General features: G+C 40.2%; 1 protein-coding gene across 2 annotated transcripts in view; it reads right to left on the bottom strand.

Annotated features, from left to right (window-relative positions):
- Window positions 1-25759, bottom strand: part of Vmp1 (vacuole membrane protein 1) — a 101902-nt gene that overhangs the window by 34707 nt on the left and 41436 nt on the right. For both annotated transcript variants that reach the window (XM_036196772.1, XM_036196773.1), the window contains exon 7: window positions 18769-18900. In XM_036196772.1, the coding sequence (XP_036052665.1) occupies window positions 18769-18900 (132 nt within the window). The remainder of the gene's footprint in view (window positions 1-18768; window positions 18901-25759) is intronic.

A 25759-nucleotide genomic window follows, 5' to 3' on the forward strand; every position in this document is an offset into this window, starting at 1 on the left:
AGTAATACTATCCATGTATTTTAACTTGTCTTTAAAACATTAAGTGAGAGAATTTTACTCTATGTATATTATTTGGCAATTAATTCACTGTAAAAACCCAGAAACACCATCTAACACTACCAGAAAACCCCTCAGTTCCTGAAGCTTTAAAACAGTTTCTAAACATTTTCAACAAAAGTTGCTGTCTTTTCCATCAAGTACAACAAATAAGCCAAATGAAAATATGTACCAGTAATATTTTTAAATAAAAACAGAAGGAAAAGATTACCAAAGAAACTTTGTATATTAGGCATTCAATGGTCCAGTTAAATATAAAAGGAAATTAACATTTCATTTTAATAATCTTGTAGTATTTATGGGAACCATGTGGAGAGTCCAATTTGATTACTTCTTTAGTTGTCATATTATAAAAAAAACAAACCCTGTACAACAAAAAACAAATTCCTTTTTATAGTTTCATTTCCTCTGTATTCACATTTCACGACCTTTATCTATTTCACAATTTAAGTTCCTGAGAGGACATGGTCATTCTCTAGCTCTACTTAAACAAGGAACATACATTTACAATTAGTACTATGTACCCCTTTCTGGTTTTCTCAGTTATAAACCAAGTATAAGGAAAGTTCCATTTCCTAGCCCCACCCATAGTGACTATGCATCTATCCAATTGCACTTTTGAAACAGCTGAAGATATGGACCACAAATTCTCCAACGCTGCAAGAAAACAAAGAGAAAAAAAAAAAAAAAAGACTGCCATTTCTACCACCAGAGGTGTCAAGAATAGAGCAAACAAAACAAAGCTTTAAATCACAATACCCCAGATCACTGCTTCTCTGTATTTCTTCTTTCTAAGAAAGGGATTTAGGACTATCAGAGAAGAGAAGTTATAACCAACCTGCAAAATGCTAATCTTTGACTCTAACATTTTAAGTATAAACAGTAAATACCCCCCCCACCCCCCCAGGATTTCTCTGTGTAGTTTTGGAGCCTGTCCAGGATCTAGCTCTGTAGACCAGGCTGGCCTTGAACTCATAGAGATCTGCCTAGTTCTGCCTCATGAATGCTGGGATTAAAGGCCTGCGGCAGCACTGCCGCCACCGCTGCCGCCCAGCCATTAAATAATATTTATCTTCAAACAGTAACAGTAAATCTTTTCTTATCACATGAAAGACCTCTTTATTGTTTTATTAATTGTTTCAGTTTGTTTGGAACTTGCTCTGTAGACCAGCCTGGAGTTGAATCCACAGAACTCTGTCTCTCCTCCTGCTCTTCAGAAGAGTATAAATTCACAGTGTATGCCAGCATGCCTGGCTGGAAAAGACCTCTTCAAAAACAGCATTTAAATGAATTATAATGATCCTGGAGAAAAATTTTGTATTGTCTTAGAATCTTAAGCAAGTTTGAGTAACCTGCCTTTTCTTTTAATTGACTTTTTTAAAAAAATGTGTCAATGCCCCACATGTGTTTCTGGTGCCCATGGACACTAGAAGGTAGCACTGGGTCCTCTGGATAGGAGTTACTGGGAACTGAACCTGGTCCTCTACAAGAACGGCAAACACTCTTAACTGCTGAGCCATCTTTCCAGCCTCTAACCTGCCTTTTTTGTTTTTTAAAGATTTATTTTATTATTTTTAATTATGTGTGTGTGTTTCTGCATGTGAATATGTGCAAGTGGCAGTCCAGAGGAGGGTATCAGATCCTGGGAGCTGGAGCTACAGCCAGTAGTGAGCCACTTGATGAGGGTGCTGGGAACTGAACTTGGGTCCCCTGGACGGGAACAAGTGATCTTGACGGATGAGCCATTTCTATAGCCCTACTTACCTTCTTCCTTTTGTTGTTGTTAGTTTCTCTGTGTAGCAGTCCTGGCTGTCCCGGAGCTCATTTTATAGACCAGGCTGGCCTCAAACTCACTGAAATCTGTCTGCCTCTGCCTCCTGAGTGCTCCCACCACCTGGTCCTACCCACTTCTTAACTATATTAAGATTATATGTTAAAACTTACTCTGAATTAATAGATTTTCTGATCTTCTTGGATTTGGTATTGTAATAGTTCAAAGTCAGTATTAAAACCCCAGAGTAAGCTAGGCATAGTGATGCATGTACCAGCATGTACCAGCAGCACCTTTAGTACCAGTACTCGGCAGACAGAGGCAGACACAAACACACACACTTAAATAGAAAGAGATGAAAAACTGCAACTAGAAATCTGAAAATCAGGATTTTGTCCTTATTCATACTCATCTATATTATCTAATATGATTTCATTAAACTAAATTTCACTCTGAACAACCTGGTCATAATGGCATCTTTAAAAAACTTTAATTAAAAAACTTGTTTTGTACATAGTTGTTTTACTTGTATGCCACATTCATGCCTGATGTCCCCAGAGGTCAGAACAGGATGTCACATACCCTGGCATCAGAGTTAACTGACAGTTGTGAGCCATCATGTAGGTGCTGGGAATCTGAACCCAGGTCCTCTGGAAAAACAGTGAGTACTTTTAAATAATCACTGAGCTATCTCTCCAGACTCTGACAGCTTCTCCTTAATGAATAAAATAAGACTGTTATTTTTAATTTAGAATAAAATAAAATAGAATAAAAATAAGATTACAAGTGACACAAATACATACTGTGTGCTATGGCTGGCCACAGACCGTATGTTGGAAACTTAATCCCCAATGCTAGAGTGTGGAGAGAAGGGATCGTTAAGAGGTGATCAGCTCATGCAGCCACTGCCCCGTGAATGGGATCATCATAAAAGGGGGAGCTGCCCTCCTTCCCCACTCTTTTCTTATTAATATATATATTTTATTTTTTGAAATTAAAGTATAGTTACACCTTACCCCTTCCCACCCTTCCTGTGTTCCTTCCCTTGTTCTCTCTCAAATTCATGGCTACTTTTTCATTAACTGTTTTACACACACTCTTGTGTACATTCCTAAGTATATAAATACAACCTGCTCCGTATAGTATTACTTGTATGTACACAACGGCAGTGCTAACAACTTGGTCCTTCCTGCTCTTTTACCATGTTATATACCCTAACATATTCTCATGCAATAAGGAGACCCTCATGTGCTATGGCCCATCTGTCTTGAACATCCCAACCTCCAGAACTATAAGCCAAATAAAGTCTCGTTGTGTATAACTTACCCAGTCTGTGTTATTCTGCTGTAGCAGGAGAGAAAAGGCTACAATAGTATTTCTGCAGACATTTACTTCAATTACACATATGTAGGCTCCAGAATGAAAAGTACAATGCATTTTGGTATTGTGGGCTATAGCAAAAAATGTACCTAAACCATCAATGATCAAACCTTAACTAAATCTATAGTGTGTTTCATGGCACTTCACTCAAATTATACCTTCAAGTATTATATAGAAATTGATTATTTTTTTGTATTTTCCCTGAAAATAAAATACATATGGAGCCTGTGAGATAGCTCAGTTGATAAATGCAATTATGGCCAAGAGACAACCCCCACATTTGATTCCCCAGAACCCAAATGGTAGAAGGAGAAAACCAAGTGATATAAGTTGTCCTTTGATTTCCACTTACAAGTTGTGGCATGCATGCATCTTTCCTGTCAATAAATACATGCACAAATGAATAAGTAAATGTGGAAAGCTACACATGCAGGCAAATGTGGTGGTACACACTGTAATTCCGGTACTTAGTGAGACTCTGTTTTTTTTTTTTCAAACCTGTTACCAAATTTACTTTGGTGCAAGAGGGGATAGCTCAAATACTTTCCAAACTCAAGTACAGAGGCTGGGGGAAGGCTAGGCAGGTAAGAGTACTTGCTGAACAAGCATAAAGACAAGACTTTAATCCCAGGCTGTAAAAAGCCAGGTGAAGCCATGCACATTTATAGCCCCTGTGCCATGGGAAAAGGCGGATCACTGGGGCTTGCTGTTTCCCAGCCTATCTCCAGATTCAGGGAGAGGCGCTATCCAAAGGATCAGGACTGAGAGCAACAAGGCCAGGGGTCTGATGCCTGCTCTGGCCCCAAAACATACACAGGGGTGTGTGTGCACCTGTCCATCTATATGCATGTATATACCACAGACATACAAACCATCTGGCTGTCTAGAATCTATGTAGTCCACGCTGGCCTTGAAATCACAGAGATGTGCCTGCCTCTGCCTTCTGACTGCCAGGAGTAAACATGTGTGATAACATGCCTGGCTAACACAAAATATCTTTTTTAAAACTGAGGTACAACATACACACTACACAAATTGAAAACATGTATTTTGGTGGATTTTATAAACACGCCAGTGTTAACTTCCACCGAGGACAGAACACTGCTCCTACAAGTCACTCCTTATACAACCAAACTCACCATCCTCCTCACTGTCTGCTGCTACAGACTTGGCTTTCCCTTTTTTTAGCTTTACAGAATCAGGATTATTGAAGTATGTCCTCTTGTAGGTCTAGCTTCTTTAGCTCAATATTACATCTATTTTTTTCTTCCAAGCTGTCCATGTAGATTAACCAATTTGCTGAAATTGATATGTGCTATTCTACTGTATGGATAGATCACAATTCATTCTACTTTTAGTATAACACTTAGATTTTTGTCAGTTTGAAATAATTATGAATAACACACATGTTAAACAAATGTGAGTCTAGAAGTACTATTATTATTATTTTAGACAGGGTCTTACTATATAACGCAAGCCTGTCTGGAACTCTCAGCCTTCATGCATCATCTTCCCAAGTGTTTCCATTACAGGCACTATGCCTGGCTTACTCAAACTTAATACTCTTTTGGTTTTGTCTTATTGTTTTTGTAAGACAGAGTCTCACTCTGTAACCCTGACGGTCCTACAACTCTCTATGTAATGTAGACCCAGGCTGGCTTCAAACTCACAGAGATCCATTTGCCTCTGTCTCCTGATTAAAGGTGTGTGCCAACACACCTGGCACAGGCCCAGATTTTGGTGTTTTAAATGTGGGCCTGAGAGGCTGGAGAGATGGCTCAGATGTTAGGAGAGCTTGCTCTAGGAGGACCAGAGTTCAGTTCCCTGAACCTATGTTAAACAGCTCACAACCTCCCATAACTTCAGCTTCAGGGGATCCAATACCTTCTATTGACTTCCATGACACCTGCATACATATATGCATATATGTAGGCAATCATAAATTAATAACTAGAATAAATCTTAAAAAAAAAAAAGTGGGGCTAGGAAGAGGGGCTCAGTTTGTACTTGCTACATTTCATTTTTAAAGATTTGAACCTAAGAATTTTATTTTGGTTTAGAATGAAATTAAAACACATTTTTTAAGTTATCCAGCTCACCAGCCCTAAAGTAGTTTTGTTGTTGTTGCATTTGTTATGAATAAGACTGGTATTAGTTCTCATATTCAAATTGGAATTAAAAAAAAATCAGGGCGGGGCGTGGTGGCACACGTCTTTAATCCCAGAGGCAGGCAGATCTCTGTGAGTTCAAGGCCAGCCTGGTCTACAGAGCGAGTTCCAGGACAGCCAAGGCTGTTACACAGAGAAACCCTGTCTCAAAAAACCAAACAGGATCTGCACACATACACACAAAGTGGTTGGGTATGGTAGGATATATAGCTGTAATCTTGGCCTTCCATAGAATGGAGTCAGGAGGATTGCAAGTTCAGGACACACTGGACTACACAGAGAAACCTTGTCTCAAAAACAAACAAAGCAACATATACCTATGAATCTTCTATGCCAATAAATAACAACAGCCAGTCAGTGGGGAGAAAGGAAAAGGTCACAATGTGTTCAGATGAGCTTAAGTTAAGTATTAAAAGCTATGAAAACTAAGTTATGGAACAGCCAGAGACAGGAAACAGACTGACAGAGGAAGGGTACTCAGCCTAGTAGTGCACATCTCTAATCCCAGCACACATGAGGCAGAGACAGGTGGGTCTATGGGAAACTGAGGTCCAAGGACTATTAAGTGAGGCTGGCATAGGCTACATAGCACATTTGAGCTTTTAGAGAAAGATCTTACTTCAAGAAAACCAAAGGGTAAGGTAATGAACCCCATTATTCTAGACAATAATATTAACCAAAACACATACAAAAAAATATCAGACATGAGGAGTTGACAAAGAAACTTGAAGTATAGTCACATACTCCCCAATGATGAAGGCATATCTTGAGAAATGCATAATTAGGCAATTCCATCATTATATAATATGAATACCACCAAGTAGGTTTATATGATATCACCAGGTGATATAATCTTAATCTGTTATATACATGGTCTGCCACAGATGGAAATGCCATTAAGTGGCACATGGCTGAATGTATGGTGTGTGTGTGTGTGTGTGCGTGTGTATGTGAAGAATTTCACTGGTGCTGACTAACCATGCTCTGCCACTAAAGCACACTCTCCAGTCCAGTATCCCAAAGTTTTGTATCAATGCTGGAGATCAAATGTAGGACCTGCACACAGTGTTTCAGTTTAAAATCAAGACAGTTGTGTTTCTCCTGACAAATCAAATGCCCTGGCTGACTGAAAATCAACACACAGCTTTGCCATAGGAAAGGGGCACTGATGGTTATTCCACTGTCCTTCCCTCCACTGAATTCCATCTTGAGCCATACCTCGCTTGAGTGTAGGAGTTAAAGCATAGAGGGGCTGGCATTTTTAGCAGTGTGGTACTGATGTAAAAACCCATCAGTAAAAACACCGAGCCATACGGTCTGATAGTCCAAGTTTCAATCAAAGGGAACTTTCTAGATGCATTTTACAAACAGTTTTTGAAATACAAAAGAAGCCATTTGTGAATCAGTTAACAAAGGTAACCTAATGCTTACCGACTGCTTATTTTTCACATCTGTAAACAGGTGTAGAGATGAGAAGAACAAAGCAAACACAAAGCAAAGCCATTCATCTCCAATCTCCAAAGCAAACTAAGTAGAGAACCTCAAACACTACTCACTGCGATTTCTTACTGACTGGCTTGTATTAACCTCTTAGTTTCATTTGAAAATCAGATGGTTTCAATTAGAATTGCTTCACCACTAAAACAAACAAAACTTAAAAAAATTAAACTTATCCTGAGAGTGAAGGATATGGCTAGAACACAATTTTAAACATCCACTATTTTCTATTCTTTCTTGTCAGGAACAACTACTTCAAAGTTTTCTAGAACATTCTCTTCTCTGTATACATTGTCATAGAAGAGCAAGTAGGCTGGAGAGATGTCTCAGCGGTTAAGAGCTCTGGCTGCTCTTCCAGAAGTCCTGAGTTCCAATTCCCAGCAATCACAAGGTGTCTCACAACCATCTGTAATGAGATCTGGTGCTTTCTCCTGGCCTGCAGGGACACATGCAGGCAGAATAATGTATACACAAATAAATAAATAAATAAATAATTTTAAAAAAGAGAAGCAGGAAAAAAATTATTAGTAGACTGGATTTAGATTTAGTTTTTAGGGTTGGGGATTTATCGCAGTGGTAGAACGCTTGCCTAGCAAACGCAAGGCCCTGGGTTCGATCCTCAGCTCAAAAAAAAAAAAAAAAAAAAATTTAGTTTTTATTCTATTTCTTAAATAATGTGTATGTGGGGTGATGGTGGGGGTGGTAGAGAGATGGCACTGTGGTTAAGAGCACTCGTTGCTCTTCCAAAGGACCTGGGTTCAGTTCCCAGAACCAATGTTGAGCATGAGATTCACAACTGCCTGTAACTCCAATTCCAGAGGATCCAACACTCTACTGGCCTTCTCTAGCACCTGAACACGTGTGTGCACACATACATACATACATACGTAAGTAGTAAGTCTGACTGAAGATAACAAGATTAAACTCAGAAGTGAACATGGAAGTCATGCATGGTGGTAAATGCCTATAATCCTGGCAGAGGGCCAAAGAAACCAAGTCTCAGGAACAAGGCAAGAGCTAGTGAGAGACTTGGTGGGGAAAGGTATTTCTGCATGAACCCGATAACCAGAGCTCAATCCCAGAATCCCCCTGTGGAAGGAGACCTGTCCTCTCACTGCCACATCCATGCTGCGGCAAACACGGGTCCCAACCTCCATGAGTAAACAAAAGCAAACTAAACCAAAAAACACACTAAGTAATAAAAAAAATAAGCACCCAAACCAAACCAAAACCCATAAAACTAGCACACAGAGAAGAAACGGACCCAAGAATACAGCAGGGGCAGCCAGCCTTCCCAGTGGCTATTCACTCTGCAGCTCGCAGCAAGTCACAGCTATCTTTCCTGTGCCAACGAATACAAGAAGAGTCGGAAAACCAAGAGTCAAATATGGGAATGGGAATGGTTAAAGAACAACTTAGCATTAAGCAAAGGTTTCTTGAGACAACAAATAAAAGAAGCCATGAAAAATTCTAATAAATCATGCTGTGTAGTCAAATGACAATTACTGAACATTAATTTTTTAAGTTTAATTTGGCATATATGGGTGTTTTGCCTGCATGCACAATGTGCCTAGAACTGAAGTTACAGACAGCTGTGAGCTGCCACGTGGGTACTGAGAATTGAACTCAGTCCCTCTGGAAGAGCAGCAAGTGCTCTTAATCACTGAGCCATCTTCATAGGCCCCCACTAGACATTTTACGTGATAAATGCAACAAGCTTTGGTACTCAAAATTAACAGTCCCAATAGTTGAGATATTTTATAACAGAATCTCATTAGAGACCACTTAAGGGAGAGATGGCCCAGCAGTTAAGAATACTGGCTGCTTTTCCTCTGGCAGAAGATCTGGGTTCAATTTCCAGCAGCCACATGGTGGCTCACAACCATCCACGACTAGTTCCAGGGATCTAACACCCTATTCTAATCCCTACTCCAATGAGGTGGGTACACAGGCATACAGGCAAACACTCATACACTTAAAATAAAAAGAAAGAAATCTTTAACAACAGCAGCAAACCCTTAAGTGTTACTGGGTGTGCTTGGCAGTTTCCACAAGTCTCTAATGACAATGGAGCTCAAATGAGCATTTCTAAAATACTTCATCGGTTTAACTCAATGCAAATGAGCAGGAGATCCTGAGAGGAGGAAGCTCTTCCTAGGCACTCCACAACCATAGTAGTTGCTGCAAAGCTTAACGCAAATCCTCTAGAGTCCCACGTTGACAAATTCTTTAACAAGCCCTGTGGTTACAGGGAAGCTGGTTTCACTCTGACTCATGCCTGCTCAAACAGTTTACTGGAAATGAAGGGGAGGGGGAATTTTCAGAGAAGTCATGTGATGGCCAGACAAACCACAACCAGCAAAAGGGTTCAACAGAGTCAAAAACAGGTCCCAGCAACAACTGGCACTCAGTGTTCACATGACATTAAACACACATGAAAATAACCCTTGTTTAGTTTCAGATCATCTATACCATAAGCTCTTTCATAAATCTTCCTATGAAAAGGGACAGATACTTCACAGGGGGAAAACCAGCAGGTGTACGCAACTGCAAACACTTCACAGGAAAATGTGCTCAACAGAACAGAACATAATGGAACGCTGAAGCCCTTTGGGTGTCTAAGTAACCATTATCAAATGCTTTCCTACAATCTCCAATTCAATTGATGAGACAGATATTCATTCTGTCATTACCAACAGAAAGTCCACAGAACCCTTCATTTACACCTTGTTCTGTCTTTCCTTGTCTAAAGTGAAAAGGCACTAGTCACCAGTGTTTGTCAGAACAAGTGACAAGCTCCAGGTTCAAGGTTGTCATCCCCACCCCCACCCCACCATACACACTAATAAATTAATGCAAGTAACTTGAAATTTCTAAAAGAATAATGATCTTATTAGGTAAAAAAGTTCTTTTAGTCTTAAATTTAATACAAACTAGGATGGAAAAAGATACAACTTATACTTAACATGGGCATTTAGTTTTAATACATAGAATAAGTGCAAATATTAGTCAAACATTGCCAGCTTAAAGAGAACATTCTCTTGAAATAAGACAAATCTAGAAACTACAAACTAGTCTTTAAACGGAATTTAGTGGGGAGACATGTGCCTAGCCTCAGGCTGACGATACTCAATAGGAAGACAGCTAACTAGAAGGAACATGGAGAAAAAAAATAGCATTCTACTAAAAGGTGAAGTTAGACTTTTAAATTTTTGATTTTGATAGTAAGAATACAAAACAAAGCAGAATAATAAAACAAATACATGAAACAGCAAATTTTTACAAAGTCAGCAATTCAGTACTAACACTGAGTTCCCTGCCCCTCCCCAAAACAAGGAGACCCACAAATGGCAGGTCATTTGGACAGATGGTATTAGGCAATATGATAGATCTTATCCAAAACATTCTTCCAAGTAAATATGTACAACATTCCCATTCTTTTTTGTCAGCTATACACACAAGAATAACATAAGCCAGCTTGGACTCACTTTCTGATGCCTTTGTAGTATCCAACAAGATCATCTTTGAACACATCAAGACATGAGTCAGCGCTGGTTCAAACCCTGCCTTGCACAGGCTAGCCAACTGTTCTACCACTGAGTACAGCCTTTATCCTCTAGGATGTGCCAATCTCCTTGTCTTCGGTTATGGAGCTCACAGAATCAACTAGTTACTGTGGGGTTTTCATGTTTCTTCCATTTTAGTGATGGTGATTTTAACTAGGGCCCTGGAGCATGCTTAAGCACATTACCATTAAGCTACAAAAATTGTTTTATTCAATATGAACCAAATTGTCTAGGAGCTAGAGTGATGGATGGCTCAGTGGAAAAGAGCACTGGCTGCTCTTCCAGAGGGACTAAGTTTGATTCTCAGCTCCCATGTCAGATGGTTCAAAGCCACCTGGAGCTCTCCAGCTTCAGTGGATTAGATGTCCTCTTTCTGGCCTCTAGTGGTACCAACTTATGTACAGACACCCTGCTATATATATGTGTCTATGTGCATGTATATAGTCACATGTATGTGCGCGCACACACACACACACACACACACACACACACACACACACACACACTTAAAAATGAAATGGAAAGAAAACTATAAAAATTTTTTGAAAACTCTTACAGGGGCTGGAGAGCGGGCTCAGTGGTTAAGGGCTTAAGAGCACTTGTTACAAAGGACCCTAGTTTGATTCCCAGTATCCACATAGAGGCTAACCACCTCTTTTGGCACCAGGCATACATATGGTAGACAGACATACATGCAGGAAAACACTTATACACAAATTAAAATTTTTAAAAAAGCCCTTACAGGTTGGGTATGGTGGCACATATCTTTAATTCTGGCAAAGGTGGACGGAGGCAAATCTCACAAGCGATCAAAGACCTTGTATCAAAAAACTAAAACCAATCAAACAAGAAATCCTTACATTTTAGCTTGTTCCCTTATATGTGATTTTTAACCCTCAACTCTTGTGCTATAAGACTCAAAGATACAAAGCCAGGCATAGTGGTGTATACTTTTAATCCCAGCAGTCCAGAGGCGGGAGAGAACTATCTAATTACAAACTCCAGAGTTCTTTCTTTTCAAAGGAATTTAAACAGGTATTCTAGCAAACCAACAACCACTGCTATTGGGTGGGAAGTGTAGCTTCTAGCATGTGTGAGGACCCAGGTTCCATCTATGCATCAAACAAATAAAACAACAAAACATCAAAAAACTGCTGAAGAGCCATTGGATTGCTTTTGTGGATTCGGGCCAAGTAAAATGTTATACAATATACATTTCACACTGTATACAATTTGAGTGAAAGCCAAATATTTTTAAATAGTCAAGTTCTTTTTTCTTTTGAAAACAGAACTCCCATTGCCCAGGCTACCTCAAGCTTTAAGTAGTGGTGGATGACCTTGAATTTCTGAGTTCCTGCTTCCTTCTGTTGTGAGGAGACTGCAGGTGTGACCAGCAGGGGGATAACACTAAAGGAGCAAGTATGTTACCAACTGAGTTCGGTTTCTATGCCTGAGTAGCAAAAGTTCATCAGCAGGTTATTGTTCAGAAAACTATTGTTCTGTGGATGGTGTGGGAAAAAATTAGGGTGAAAATTAGTAAAGAGCAATAGCCAATTAAGAAGCCAATAGAGCCGGGCAGTGGATCTCTGTGAGTTCCAGGACAGCCAAGACTTTACAGAGAACCTCTTATCTCGAAAAACAACAAAACACACTCATGCACGCGCACAAGAATCCACTAAAATGTTAACTAGGTATTGAGGCATGCTTGAATGAGTCATTCAACAGCGAAGAACTTGGGGATGGTGAGATGCTATGGAAGTAACTCAGCCTCATAGGATAACTAGAGAGGGAGGCAGGTGAACCATTCATTCAAGTGCTTGACATATTATTTTGTTATTAGTTTTCAAATTTTATTTTATTTTTTTAATTGTATGAGTTTTGCCTGCATGTAGTTTTCTTTTCTTTCTTTCTTTTCTTCCTTCCTTCCTTCCTTCCTTTCTTCCTTCCTTCCTTCCTTCCTTCCTTTCTTTTTGAGACAGGGTTTCTCTGTAGCTTTGGAGGCTGTCCTGGAATTCGCTTTGTAGACCAGGCTGACCTCAAACTCCCAGAGATCCACCTGCCTCTGCCTCCCAAGTGCTGGGATTACAGGCGTGCGCCGCCGCCACCACCACCACCGGCTGTATTTTTCTTTTTAAAAGCCTATTTATGTGATGTGTATGTGTGTTTTGCCTACATGTATGTATGTAGGTATGTGCAACATCTGTGTGTCTGGTAAGTGAGAGGGCCAGAAGAAGGTTTTGGATCCTCAGGAACTGGAGTTACACACGGATGGTTGTGAGTTACCATGTGGGTACTGGGAATTGAACTCAGGTCCTCTGGAAGAGCAGCCAGTACTCTTAACTGCTGAGCATCTCTCCAGCCCCACTTAGTTTTTTGTATTTTCTTAGTACTGGGGAATGAACCCAAAGATAAATCAAATTTTAACTTGGGGCAACTATGAGGATGACAATAAGGTTACAGATAGAGGCTGGAGAGATGGCTCAATGATTAAAACACTGGCTACTCTTCCAGAGGACCCAAGTTCAATTTCCAGCTTCCACATGGCAGCTCACAATATTTCTCTCTGGGGACCTGTCATTCATGTGGGACACAGACTTATTCGGAGGAGGCAAAATACCTATATAATAGAAATAAATAATTACAGAACAAGTTACAGATGCCAGGAACGAAGGCTAAAAAGATGGTCATAAAGAGAACAATAAGGGTTGGGGATTTAGCTCAGTGGTAGAGCGCTTGCCTAGCAAACGCAAGGCCCTGGGTTTGATTCTCAGCTCCAAAATAAACAAACAAACAAACAAATAAATAAAATCGGGCATGAATCTATTCCCAAAGCATATGAAGAGCCATCTAGAATATAACTGGGGGTGGGTGGCCCTGAACACAGTTCTTGGTGCCACAGTAGCACCACCCCTAGACTTCTTATTGTGAGATGGGGGTCTCACTAAGATGCTCAGGTTGACCTTAAACTTGTGATTCGTTAGCCTCAACCTCCCCAGTACTAGCAGTGTTACAGACCTACACTCCAGCCTGGTTTAGAATTTAACTTTTGAAAATACTGGATGTTCAAGGCTCCAGGAAGCTACACTTATTCATGCCTATCTCCCACAGATACAGAGCAAGAAAGAACAGGGTAGAAAGCCAAGAGTAAACAGAAGTCAGTTTAGTAGAAAAATACTGTCTAATCTCAATACAGCACTCACAAAATAAATGAGATAATTATAAGAAATCGAAACATAAATTAACACATCATGATTCTTTCTCTCAAAACAGCTATTGCTTGAAATCCAAACATTATTCAGAGGCAGAATTTAAGTAAATATGTAGCTTGAACACTGTTACTGAGCAACAGTTTCAGTAAGTCTCCATGTTCCCTTTAACCCACTTGGAGAGCACCTGGCAAAGCAGCCAGTGTCAAGGGTGTGTGTGTGTGTGTGTGTGTGTGTGTGTGTGTGTGTGTGTGTGATTTATTTAGACGTCCTGCTGATAACGTTCTGCCACTGAATCACTTTACCTTCAAGAATTAAAAACAATTTACAAACAATTCAAACAATCTTTGAATGATGTTTTACAGTTACTCATTTTACTTTATTGCTTTAATTATAGTTGATCCACATTCCCCTGCTCCTATTGAACTAGAGGTTTTACATCTGTCTTTAGGAGCAGATTCCAATCCAATGTCAGAGAGGCTGTATAATCATTCTGGTGTGAATATACCATAATACTGACTTAGCCAAAATATGAGACAAAATTAAATCACCTGGAAGCCAGGCTGGTTGGACAGGGTTGTAAATCCCAGCTACTCAGTAAAATGAGGCAGGAAGACAGCAAGTTCAAGGACTGCCAGAGCTACCCAGAAAGCTAAAGGCCAGTGTGGACAACTTAGTTTGACACTACCTCACAATACAAAGCAAAGAAGAAGGCTGAGGATACAGCTCGGTAATGGAGTCATCACTCAGCATGTGCAAGGCCCTAGGACTGACTGGACTACAGAAAAGTAAGATAAAAATAGCAAATTCATTTGGAAGAAGTGTCAGAAAAATAACTAGTTATGGAGAGAAATTAGGTCCCTACAGCTCATCATATGTAGAATATTTTAATGCTTAAAGCTTTCATTTCACATTTTGTTTTTTTTGAGACAGGGTCTTGGTATTTGCTCAGGTTGGTCTTGAGTGGCTCCCCTGGAGCTGTAGTTACAGGCAGCTGTGAAATGATCAACGTAAGGTGTTAGGAACTGATCTGGGGCCTCTGGAGGAAAAGGAACTGCCAGTAACTACTGAGCTGCCTCTCTAGCCCCTACCTCTTCATCTCTTATAGCATTAAACCTAGTGAAGTTATTGCTAAATTGTGGTATGGTAAACACAATGCTAATCCCTAGAGCCAGAAAATGGGCTTGGCTTTTGGCTAGATGATCCACTGGCCCTGTGATCTTGAGTATGTTTCTTTACTCAAATCACGGATAGGCCAGGTGCAGAGGAATAATCCCAGCTACTAGACAGAAAAAGCAGGAGGCTCACTGAAGCCCAGAATTTGGGTCCAATTTGGGTAATACACTCAGATTTTTGTGTCTACTGAAAAAAAAATACAACAAATCCCTCGCGCCTGTCTTTTCCAACTTGGGCCAGCAGAACAGCCCCACAAAGAAGGGTGGCAAGAAGACCAAGAGCCATTCTGCCACCAGTAAGGCGGTAACCCAAGAACACATAGTCAATGTTCACAAAACGTGGAGTGGGCTTCATGAAGTCTGTCCCTTGTCTGCTCAAAGAATCTGGAAATCTGCCATGAAAGAGACGGGAACTCCAGATGTGCACTCTGATACCAGGCTCACGAAAGCCATTTGGGCCAAAGGAGTAAGGAATGTTTCACATCATATCCATGTACATTTGTAAAAACCATAATGAGGATGAGGATCTACATATTGGCAACTTACATGCCTGTTACCATGTTCAAAAATCTACAGTCGGTCTGGAGAGATGGCTTGGAGGTTAAGAACACTGACTGTTCTTCCAGAGGTCCTGAGTTCAATTCCCAGCAACCACATGGTGGCTCACAACCATCTGCAATGAGATCTGGCTCCTTCTTCTTGCCTGCAGGTGTACATGCAGACAGAACACTGTATACACACAATCAATAAATGTTTAAAAAAAAAAATCTACAGTCAATGTGGATGAGAACCAACCTAAAGTCTCAGAACTGCCAACAACAACAACAAACCAATAAAGAACCAGGGATAAAGCCCTTTACTTTACAATATGAAAAGGCAATTCATTCAACTGTTTATTACACAAGTTTTTATTGATTTTAGAAAATTAGTAAAAGCACAGTTTTCATGTATGAGTTAATATTTTTCTTATTATTTTACAAAATTGTTTTCTAGTTTTATGGCAACTGAGGTTAGCTGTAACTGAGATTCTGAGTAAACACAATGTTGTTGTTGTTTTTTTTTTAAAGACAGGATTTCTCTGTAGCTTTGCAGCCTGTCCTGGAACTCACTTTGTAGACTAGGCTGGCCTCGAACTCATAGAGAAACACTTGTCTCTGCCTCCCAAGTGCTGGGATTAAAGGTGTTGCTACCACTGCCTGGCTAAATACAATGTTCTTAAAGAACACAAGACTGGGGGGTTGGGGATTTAGCTCAGTGGTAGAGTCCTAGTCCTCAGCTCTGGCAAAAAAAGAAAAAAAAAAAAAAAAAGAAAACAAGGCTGGGGGCGTAGCTCAGCGATACAGCAATGAACAAGGCCTGGATCAATCTTCCGCACAGCAAGAAGCAAACCCTATAGGTGTGTAATTTCTGATTTAAAGGATATTAAATGCATACAGCTTGCTCTCTTCACTTTCAAGATAAGCAAATATGAAGTCAGGGAGTAAGAAATGCATAGTTGTCTTTCAAATCATGTTTGCAATTACTGTCCAAACCTCATAATCATCAGCAGTATTGTGTGCCCTCTTATCTAATTTTCGAGGCTCAAAACAGATGAAGTCAAATTAGAAAAGGTTCATTCAAAAGTAACAAAAATAATCAGGGCCATAGGAGAAGCATGAAAAGATTAGCACTCTCACAGTGGGTACATAAAGACTGACTGGTCGGAGTCTTCAAGATCTCCAATTATAGACACAAGATAAAGCATGACTGTCTTTCTTCATCATATTCCAGGTCTGAGGTTTTGAAATTGAGCTATTCAATGGCAATAAGCTTATGGAATGCATTATCTCCAAATAAAAAAAATCACCAAGAATGAGTCATAAAGTCTGCTGTTCTAGCCAATGCAGGGAGTGGTATGGACAAGATCTTTGAAGATGAGGCACTCATTACACATCTGTGAACAGAATGGATGGGTGTTCTTGTTTAGAACCATTAACTATTAATAGGGTGATTGTGTTATTCAGATAACCAGATAACCGACAATGAAACAATTCCTACTTAAAAAGACCCAGAGATAACTAATGGTGGGGAGATGGCAAAGCTGGCCAAGCTGGCCAAGCACTTGCTACCATCATGGGGATCTCCAGCATGCGTGTGAAAGCTCAGGGCGGCGGCACATACTTGTAACCCCAGTGCAGGGGAGTTGGAGACAGGTGGATCCTGGAGCTCACTGGCCAGCCGATCCACCCTAGCTGGTGAGTTCCAGGACTAGAGGCTCTCCCTTGGGCCAGTGAGATGGCTTAGTAGGTAAAGGTGCTTGCTAGCAAGCCTGACAACCTGAGTTTGAGCTCTTGGACCCACACAGTGAAAGTAATCAAGTTGTCCTTTGATCTCCACATAGGCACAATGACAGGCATTATCCTCACCCTTGAATTAAATAAATAAAGACTTAGAACGGTATTGCTCCTCACAATACCAACGCCAGAGCTTGAATATGCCTTCCATGATCAAATATAGGAAATGATTTTTTTTCCTCCCATGTTCCTCCTGTTTGATGTTTTCTGGTGGAGACAAGATTATTTTCTTAAATTTCTGTTTCCTTTACTTTGAAATTAGCAAAGTTCTCAATCTCAGCCATACAAGGTTTTTCAGACACAACTGTAGAGGGAGGGAGCAAAAGAGGTCACTTAGCACAGTGGTCATTGCCTTCACTTTCTTTTCAGCTGTAGTGTTTTCTAAGGCCATCTGTATGTAGTGGGCAGCCATTCCAGCTTTGACCTGGAAGCTCCAATCCCCAATGAGGATTCCATAACGGTCACGCCTACAAGGCGGGGCTGAGAGAGGATGCTGAAGACCCGAGTTCCAGATGGGCTGGCTCTCATGGTTCCTGGACCCTCGGCGCTGGAGGTAGACTGAGCAGAGTTCTCCAGAGAACGCCGCTGGACTGCAACACACCTTTGCCAGACCCTGCAACCTATCCCTTCATTTGTAAGTTACCCACAAATAAACCTCCCTTTTAACTACGTGGAGTGGCCTTAATAATTTCACCAATAGCCATCCTTAAAGACTCAATGTTTACCAATGTTCTGAGGCATTTTCTTACGACTAAAACCACCATTCCATATCACCGAGAAAAAGGTTGTATCAGGCAAAAAAAAAAAAAAAAAAAAAGGCAAAAACCCCTTAGTCAATTAACAGGCTTACCTATGCCTAGAATTTGGGTTTTTACTGATCTGGCTTACCCTGTCTATACTAAAGATACTCTCTAGAACATTTAAAGGTAAAGTATAATGACACAAGCTGCTTACTCATTTGATGCTTTCATAACTGTTTAAGAACATTACATACTATTTATATACTCTCAGCAACCATCTTAGTGGCTTTAAGCATTGTGTGTTTTCACATGAGGATGGAGTCCCGAGGCTGTTTTCAAGGAGGAAATGGCCACCAGAGAGCTAGCCAGAGTTGGTTGTAGTACTTACTATTACACCTGAATTCTTAGGAGTTTAAGGTCATCTTAGGCTACAAAACTATAGCTCAACAATTTATTTATCTCAGGGAATAAACAAAACCAAAAATAACTTACAAAAAGAATACACACACACACTCACACAGCACACAAACTTTTTGAAGTAAACAGGTGACATTTATCTGTTGGGGGGGGGGGAGAAGTGGCTTCTTACCTTCTTACTACTGGTCTGTTAGGAAAAAGCCCACTGACAAAAATAAATGTTTAGACTCTTCTCCTCCCCCAAGTACTAGGACAGGACCCAGGGTCCCACGCAGGGACTACATTCTCAGTCCCTGTTCATCCTCCTCTTCACTTTCGGTATTCCTGGGTACTCTGCCCCAGGTCACACTTCATCCTGTTTTCCCTCCGGCAGTTCTCTTTCTTACCGCAACCACTAACCGTTTTACCACCGTGTCACCCCTGAGCCAGGGACCGGAGTTCCACCCCCTTGTTCTTACCTGTGCACCTTCGGCATGTTCCAGCATCTCTTCAAATTCCTGATACTCTTCATCATCCGGCTCAGCACCTGAGAGGCGAGCTGCCCTGGCCATGAAATATGGAGGCAGTTCTCCAATGGCTGTACCAATACCCTGGGTGAAAAAGAAAAACAAAGCAAAAACAAAAAACTCACTGTGAGGTATCATTTTCAGCACAGTAACACAATAAATAAAATTATATTTTTCTATATTTGCAAAAGCATTTTGAAATATATTATATACATCTGCTCATAATTCAAAGTTTGGGGGTCTGAATCCTAGCCCTAATTCTGACTTGTAAGCCAGGTAAGAAAGAAAGAAAGAGATTCTGAGATACTCCTAGGCACATGACAGACTCAATATAGCGTCTCTCCTTAGGTCCTGGTATTTTTAGTACTTCCCTCACTTTTCCATCCAAATGATGTGATAAGAAGAAAGTCGCTATCACTTGGAAAGCACAAGCAAGAATATCAGAAGTATGAAGCTACAAAGTAAAATCTATCTCAAAACCAAACCAAACCCTCCAAACGCGAAACAAAGATCACCAGGACAGCCATTGGATTAAAATTCTCCAGGACATTTCAGATAATGTCAATGTAGCCTTTTCTTTTCTTTCTGTCCTTAAAAAACAAACAAACAAAAAACCTTCAAACAAGATGCAGCCGAGAAGGCCCTGAAAAGGTAGCGTCAGGATGGGTGATTGTTACTACAGGTTTTAAGTGTCCATCTCCTCAGTGAGTCACAGTTCTGTTACTCAGTAGATTCATGTTTTGACGAGGAGGTTTTTGCTGCTGTTGTTTCTCCTTAATCGGTTCAGGACACAAAGACGAAAACAAAGTGTAGACTTCAGCGGCTTAAAGACCAGACAGACCATAATATGACAGAGACAGTCTCCGGAGAGACCTCCACCCCAGCCAGACAGACCTGGTCCTCTGCTCCGAGTCACAGGTCAAAAACAAACCTCACTCCTTCAGCCTGTTCTGCTCTAAACTCACTGAAAGAGCCTTGAGGGGACTGGAGAGATGGTCCAGTGGTTAAAGGTGCAAACAGCTCTTGTAGAGGCCCCAAGTTCGGTTCCCAGCACCCCCATCATACAGCTCACAACTGCCTGAAACTCCAGCTCCAGGGAATCTGACACTTTCTTTTGGTCTTTGCAGGCAGCTGCACTCACATGTGCACATATTCACACACACCCACACACATACACACACGGTTACATTATGATTAAAAATAAATTTTAAAAAAGCACCAGGTGTGGTGATGTGCCCCTTTAATCCTAGTACTCATCAGGCAGAGGCAGGCAGATGTCTGTGGGGTTAAGGTCTTATCTAAAAAGAATCCTTGAAGGGAATTATCAAATCTAAACGTTTTGTATCTTTAGTGTGTAAAACCAGCAGTCTCCAAGCATAAATCCATATCTACATGTGAAATGAGAACTTTGAAAAAGACATGTTTAAGTGCTCCAAAGTGACCCGTGTTGAAGAAGAGAGGAAGAGAGAGGAGGAAAGGCCAGGCCCACAGAGGGAAAAGAAACAGGAGAAGTGAATGTCGATTAGCTTTGGAGGACACAACAAAGGAACAAGACATTCATTTTTTAAAATGCAAAGGATTAAATATTATCCTTATTTTCATATATGAACTTAATCTCAGGGCAACCAAATTGGTGATAAGGAAATCTTTTCTACGGAGTCCTCGAAGCTGAGTATGGAAGCACATGCCTGTAAGCCTCTGAGGATAAGAGGTTGGATAGAGATTTGAAGACAATCTGGGCAGCAGAGTACGACACAATCGTAGAGGAGAAAAAGGTATTTTAACTAATAACCAAAAAAATATACTTGGAACATTACTAGTTTTTTTTAAAGATTAATTTATTAATTATAATACAGTGTTCTGCTTGCATGTATGCCTGCAGGCCAGAAGAGGGCACCAGATCTCATTACAGATGGTTGTGAGCCACCATGTGGTTACTGGGAATTGAACTCAGGACCTCTGGAAGAACAGCCAGTGCTCTTAACTGCTGAGCCATCTCTCCAGCCCAGATCACTACTATTTTTATGATTTTTTTTTTTTTTTTTGGTTTTCCAAGGCAGGGTTTCTCTGTATTACAGTTCTGGCTGTTCTGGAACTCACTTTGTAGACCATGCTGGCCTCGAATTGAATATCTATCCACCTGCCTCAACCTCCCTGCACCAACACCGCCCAGCACCAGTGCTACTGTCACAAAGGATTCATTATTGCACCTTGTGACAGAAATACACAAAGCTATTCCTGTTAAAAATATAAACTATGCCAGGAGGTGGTGGTGCATGCCTTTAATCCCAGCACTTGGGAGGCAGAGGCAGGCGGATCTCTGTGAGTTCAAGGCCAGTCTAGACAACCAGGGGTTTGCAGAGAAATCCTGTCTTGAAAAAAAAAGGGGGGGGGGAATTTAACCATTTAACCATTAAGTAGACAATGACTTTAGAGGACGATTACTAATTCCTTTGAAGATGTACAGTAAATTCCAGTGATCTATTCATGCAAGCCCTAAGGGAATATATTCACAGATAAAATATGTGGGATTAGCTCTAAAACAGGTGAACATGAAACATTAGTTGAAGTTTGGTAAAAGTACATTAAGTTCATTTTATTACTCTCTGTACTTTTGGGAAACTTAAATTAGCAACAATGACACCTCAGATAAACCTCATTGGCTACAAAACTACCAATGTGCAAAGCTGAACTTTTCCATAATAGAAAGTAGAAGAAAAGTTATTACAACATTGTAGTTCCAATGTGAACTTCTCTTAAGTTGCAATGTGAAGTCAAACATGGACCGTGAAGCAAGCATCTGACTCAGACTTGTGACCAATTTCCTCAAAACTAACAAGGAAGTAGCACAATGGAATGAAAATAAATCAAGAGCTGCATCTGCTCTTAGCTGATCCCACTGATTTTTATATTTTAATGCCTTGTAATTTTCATAGTAGAAAAAGAATGGTAATCATGTCAGTAGTCAACTACTGTACAAATAAATAAAAGGAATATTCTCATCCAGGCAGGTTCTCAAAAACACATTACATTAAACACAAAGTTAGTTACCTCAAATCAGGGACTGAGGATTCAGGCTTCCATAGTTCTTTTTTTTTTTTTTTCCTTGTTTTTTCAGAGCTGAGGACTGAACCCAGGGCCTTGTGCTTGCTAGGCAAGCGCTCTTCCTCTGAGCTAAATCCCCAAGTGAGGCTGTGGCTTACTCGGTGAAGTGCTGCCTAGCATAAATGGAGCCGAGTTTGACCCCCAGCATAGCATAAACTGGCAAATGCCTACAATCTCAGCACTTGAGAGAGAGACAGACACAGGAGGGGCAGACAGCAAAGTCATCCTTGGCTACATCATGGGTTCAAAGCCAGTGTGGGACACATGAGACCTTGTCACAAAAATAACAATAATGATGATGGTGATGATAATGTCCTAACTCCTTTTTGAAAGATTTATTTATTTTTAATTTAAGTGATCAAATCCAGGCTACTAAACTTGATGGTAAGTGAGCCATCTACTGGCCCCAGAAACTCTTTATAATTGTTTATTTATAAATAAAAACATGTTAGTCCAGATTTATTTCAAAGGAGAGAAGAAAGTTTTCTTTTATTGTAAAAGAAAAATGACTGCCCAGTATTGAAAGTAACAAGGCAGAAAAGACAGACAAGCAACCCTTGTAATCATTCCCACGAAGTTCTTGCTCCTGAGACCGGTGAAGTCTAACGTACACAAACCATGAGAACAAAGTGATAATAAGCACAATATCTCCTTGGTGTGTTCGTTTTAATCTTTGAACTACCATTTCATGCACTGGAAATGTTCTGCCGAGTAGGTTCATAAGCAGAATTGCGGTCTCATAATCAAGAAGTGTTAGGTTTCGTGGTGAGGGTCTGGACGGTAGACCTCCTGGGAGCTATGGTGTTTTACTACCAGAATGCTAACATCCTTTAATCACAAAGCCATTTTCAGTAACCATTCCAACTACACACATGAGAGGTTAAATAAGCAAAGGCCTGGAAAGTTACCCTGACATCAGTCAAAGCTCTTACACTAATGTTTAGAAAACAGCTAGACCATCCTAATGACATCACCATTGTTCTGAAATAAAATGTGTTTGCAGCTTCCATGGATCTTTTTTTTTTTTTAAAACTAATTTTTCCCCTTTTTATTTTCGAAGGTCTCATTGTGTAGCTCTGGCTGACCTGGAACTCACAGAGATGGACCTCTCCTGTGCTAGGGTTTAAGGCATATACCACCATGCTCAGGTTTTTTAAACTACTTTTTAAAAGTTTGTACCAAGATGGATGGTAGTTTGCAACAGCCTTAGGAATGGAGTTCTGACAACACTGTAGAAAGGGTTAAAGTCGATCGTTATGGACTAAGCAAAGGAGGCACACCGCCTCCTTTTTGACTCCCAATTTAAGATAAGCACAGCAGGTGGACCTACAGAGGTACAAAATAGAGCAGAGATCCCAGTGTCAGGAGAGAAGATGGAGTAAGGAATTATTTTTTAATTGGTTCAGAATTTCTTTCAGATGACAAAAAAATGTTTTAGAAATGGATACTGGAGATGGTTAGAAAAAATTGTAAATGTGCTTTAATGCCATTGAACTATATGGTTAGAATAGGAAACTTTGTCATGTATATTTTATCCCAAAACATGAAGTTTTCAGAGAGACCGCATGCACTTTGGACTCTCCTGCTCTGGTAACATGCCGACATCACTGCCACCTCCTTTTCATTGCATTACCCTCGGATCTCAACCAAACACTGGCTCCTAGGAGAAATCTCTTAACTCAGATGAGGGCAAGTTCCAGTACTACACCATAAAATTCTTCTTCATAGAACCCATGACAGTTTTTGCTTACATTAAAACCTCCAGGCCTTAAATGCTTAGTAACTACCTGTGGAATTCGTGAATAAAAAGCAAATTTGAGAAGGCTTGAAATCGTGAAACAGACAAATTGTAGAAGTTCAAAAAGATGCTGACGTCAGTGCCTGTGCTACTGTAAGTGACCTCTCCACTATGCTCCTGTGTGTAACACTAATGAAACTCCCTCCCTCCCCAAACAGAGATGGGAAAGAAGGGGGCCTAGTTGGGAAAAGAGAAAAAGATCAATGGGAGAGGTAATGTGGAGGGGTGGAGATGTAATCAAAATACATTATAGACATGTATGAAAATGTCGTGATGAGACCTATTATGTCTATACACTAATAAATGCATTAAAAGCAGAATGCTGATGTGGCAGCTCAGTGGTAGAGCACTTACTTAGCATGCATGAGGTCGGCCCTGTGTTCAGCACCCCACTGTTCCTCTCTACTTTGGACCTGGAATGGCTTCTAAAAGCCTGTAAGGCAAGGGTGTGGCCCTTCATTGGGACTATGAGAAGGAGGCGGAACCTTGATCAAGTGCGGCTTGTTGGGAGGTTTTCGATTCCTCCAGTCTCTTCTTTTTTGTTCCTCATATGCTATGAAGTGGGCAGCATGCTCTGCCGACTCCCTGTCCACCTCGGGATCCAAACGGAAAGCCAAAGTAACCTTTCTCTATCTCAGGTATTTGCTGTACTAATAAAAATACTCACTTACACAGATGCCAACTGAAAGATACTCGACTGATCAAACCTATCAAACAATTCCTTCTATGTGCTCCAAAGAACATATGAAGAACGTGGAAGTGAGGTACTAACCAGAAGTGACATAAATGATAATAGCTTTGTTGATTTAACATACGCATGACAGTGAAGTCTAGAAGGGCATCTAAAATGATAATAGCTTTAGTGATACAACATATTCACCATAGTGAAGTCTATAAGGATATTTTAATTTGAAAATTAGATTAAAAACTTTTAAGCAAGATATCATTAAGTCAAGCAAGACATTCCTCAAAAAAAAAAAAAAAAAGTAAACACAAAACCAAACTTTAAATTAGGTAAACTCTAGCAATCAAGGCCACTGTACATTCTAAATCAGGTTTCAGGTTTCCATACCTAGGAACTGTTGACATTTTAAGAGTGTATGTCACTAATAATGTAAAATTCACTGACATTCATTGTATTCATAGTGTTAAGTAATTGTCACTGCTTTTAATATTTTTCATCAAATAGAGACTCTGTACTTGGGGGTGGAGAGATGGCTCAGTGGTTAGAAGTGCCTGTTGCCAGTGTTCAGTGCCCAACACCCATGGTGGTTGGCTTACAACCACATAGAACTCCAGCTCTACACCCTCTTCTGGTTCCCTCCAGTGTCCACAAACACATCCAGACCCCCCCCCCCACACACACACAGAGAAAGAAATTTTGTCCTCAATAAGCATTAATTTTAAAAAAATTAAGTTAGCATACAAAGTAATGGGTTTCATTATAGCATTTTCACACATACTTTCCCCCTCCGGTGTTCTCTCTCTTTTTATTATATTTTTAATATTTATTTATTTTCATTATGGGTACAAATGGCTTGCCTATATGTATGGCTGTGCATACATGTATGGTGGTGCTCACAGAAATCCAAAGAAAGCACTGGATCCTCCAGAGCAGAAGTTAAGGATAATTGTAAGCTGTAAGGGCTCTTAACTACTGATCCCACCTCTCCAGTCCCTAATATAGTATTTTCAATGGTTATCTATATTTAGCACTATATTTAGTAGAACAAACTGTATTGAATGTCATGCCCTGGTCATATTCTATTGTGTATATACATCCCATTTTGTTTATTCATTCATTCGTCTACTGAAGAACAATGGGCTGTTGTCCTACTTTTCACTATTGTGAGACTGCTGTTAACAGTGACATGTAAGTGTCTAGCTAGTCTCATTTCTTTTTGGTGTTTATGAAGATATAGAATTAGAAGAGAGTCATTATGATCATTCTCGGTTTAATTATTTCTCTGCCAATCTGTTGCACATAGCAGCTAACAACTTTACATTTGTGCTACCAATTTCTTTACATCCTGGAAGTCA

This window comes from Onychomys torridus, chromosome 8, assembly GCF_903995425.1.
Source record: "Onychomys torridus chromosome 8, mOncTor1.1, whole genome shotgun sequence".
In the NCBI taxonomy this organism is placed as follows: Eukaryota; Metazoa; Chordata; class Mammalia; order Rodentia; family Cricetidae; genus Onychomys; species Onychomys torridus.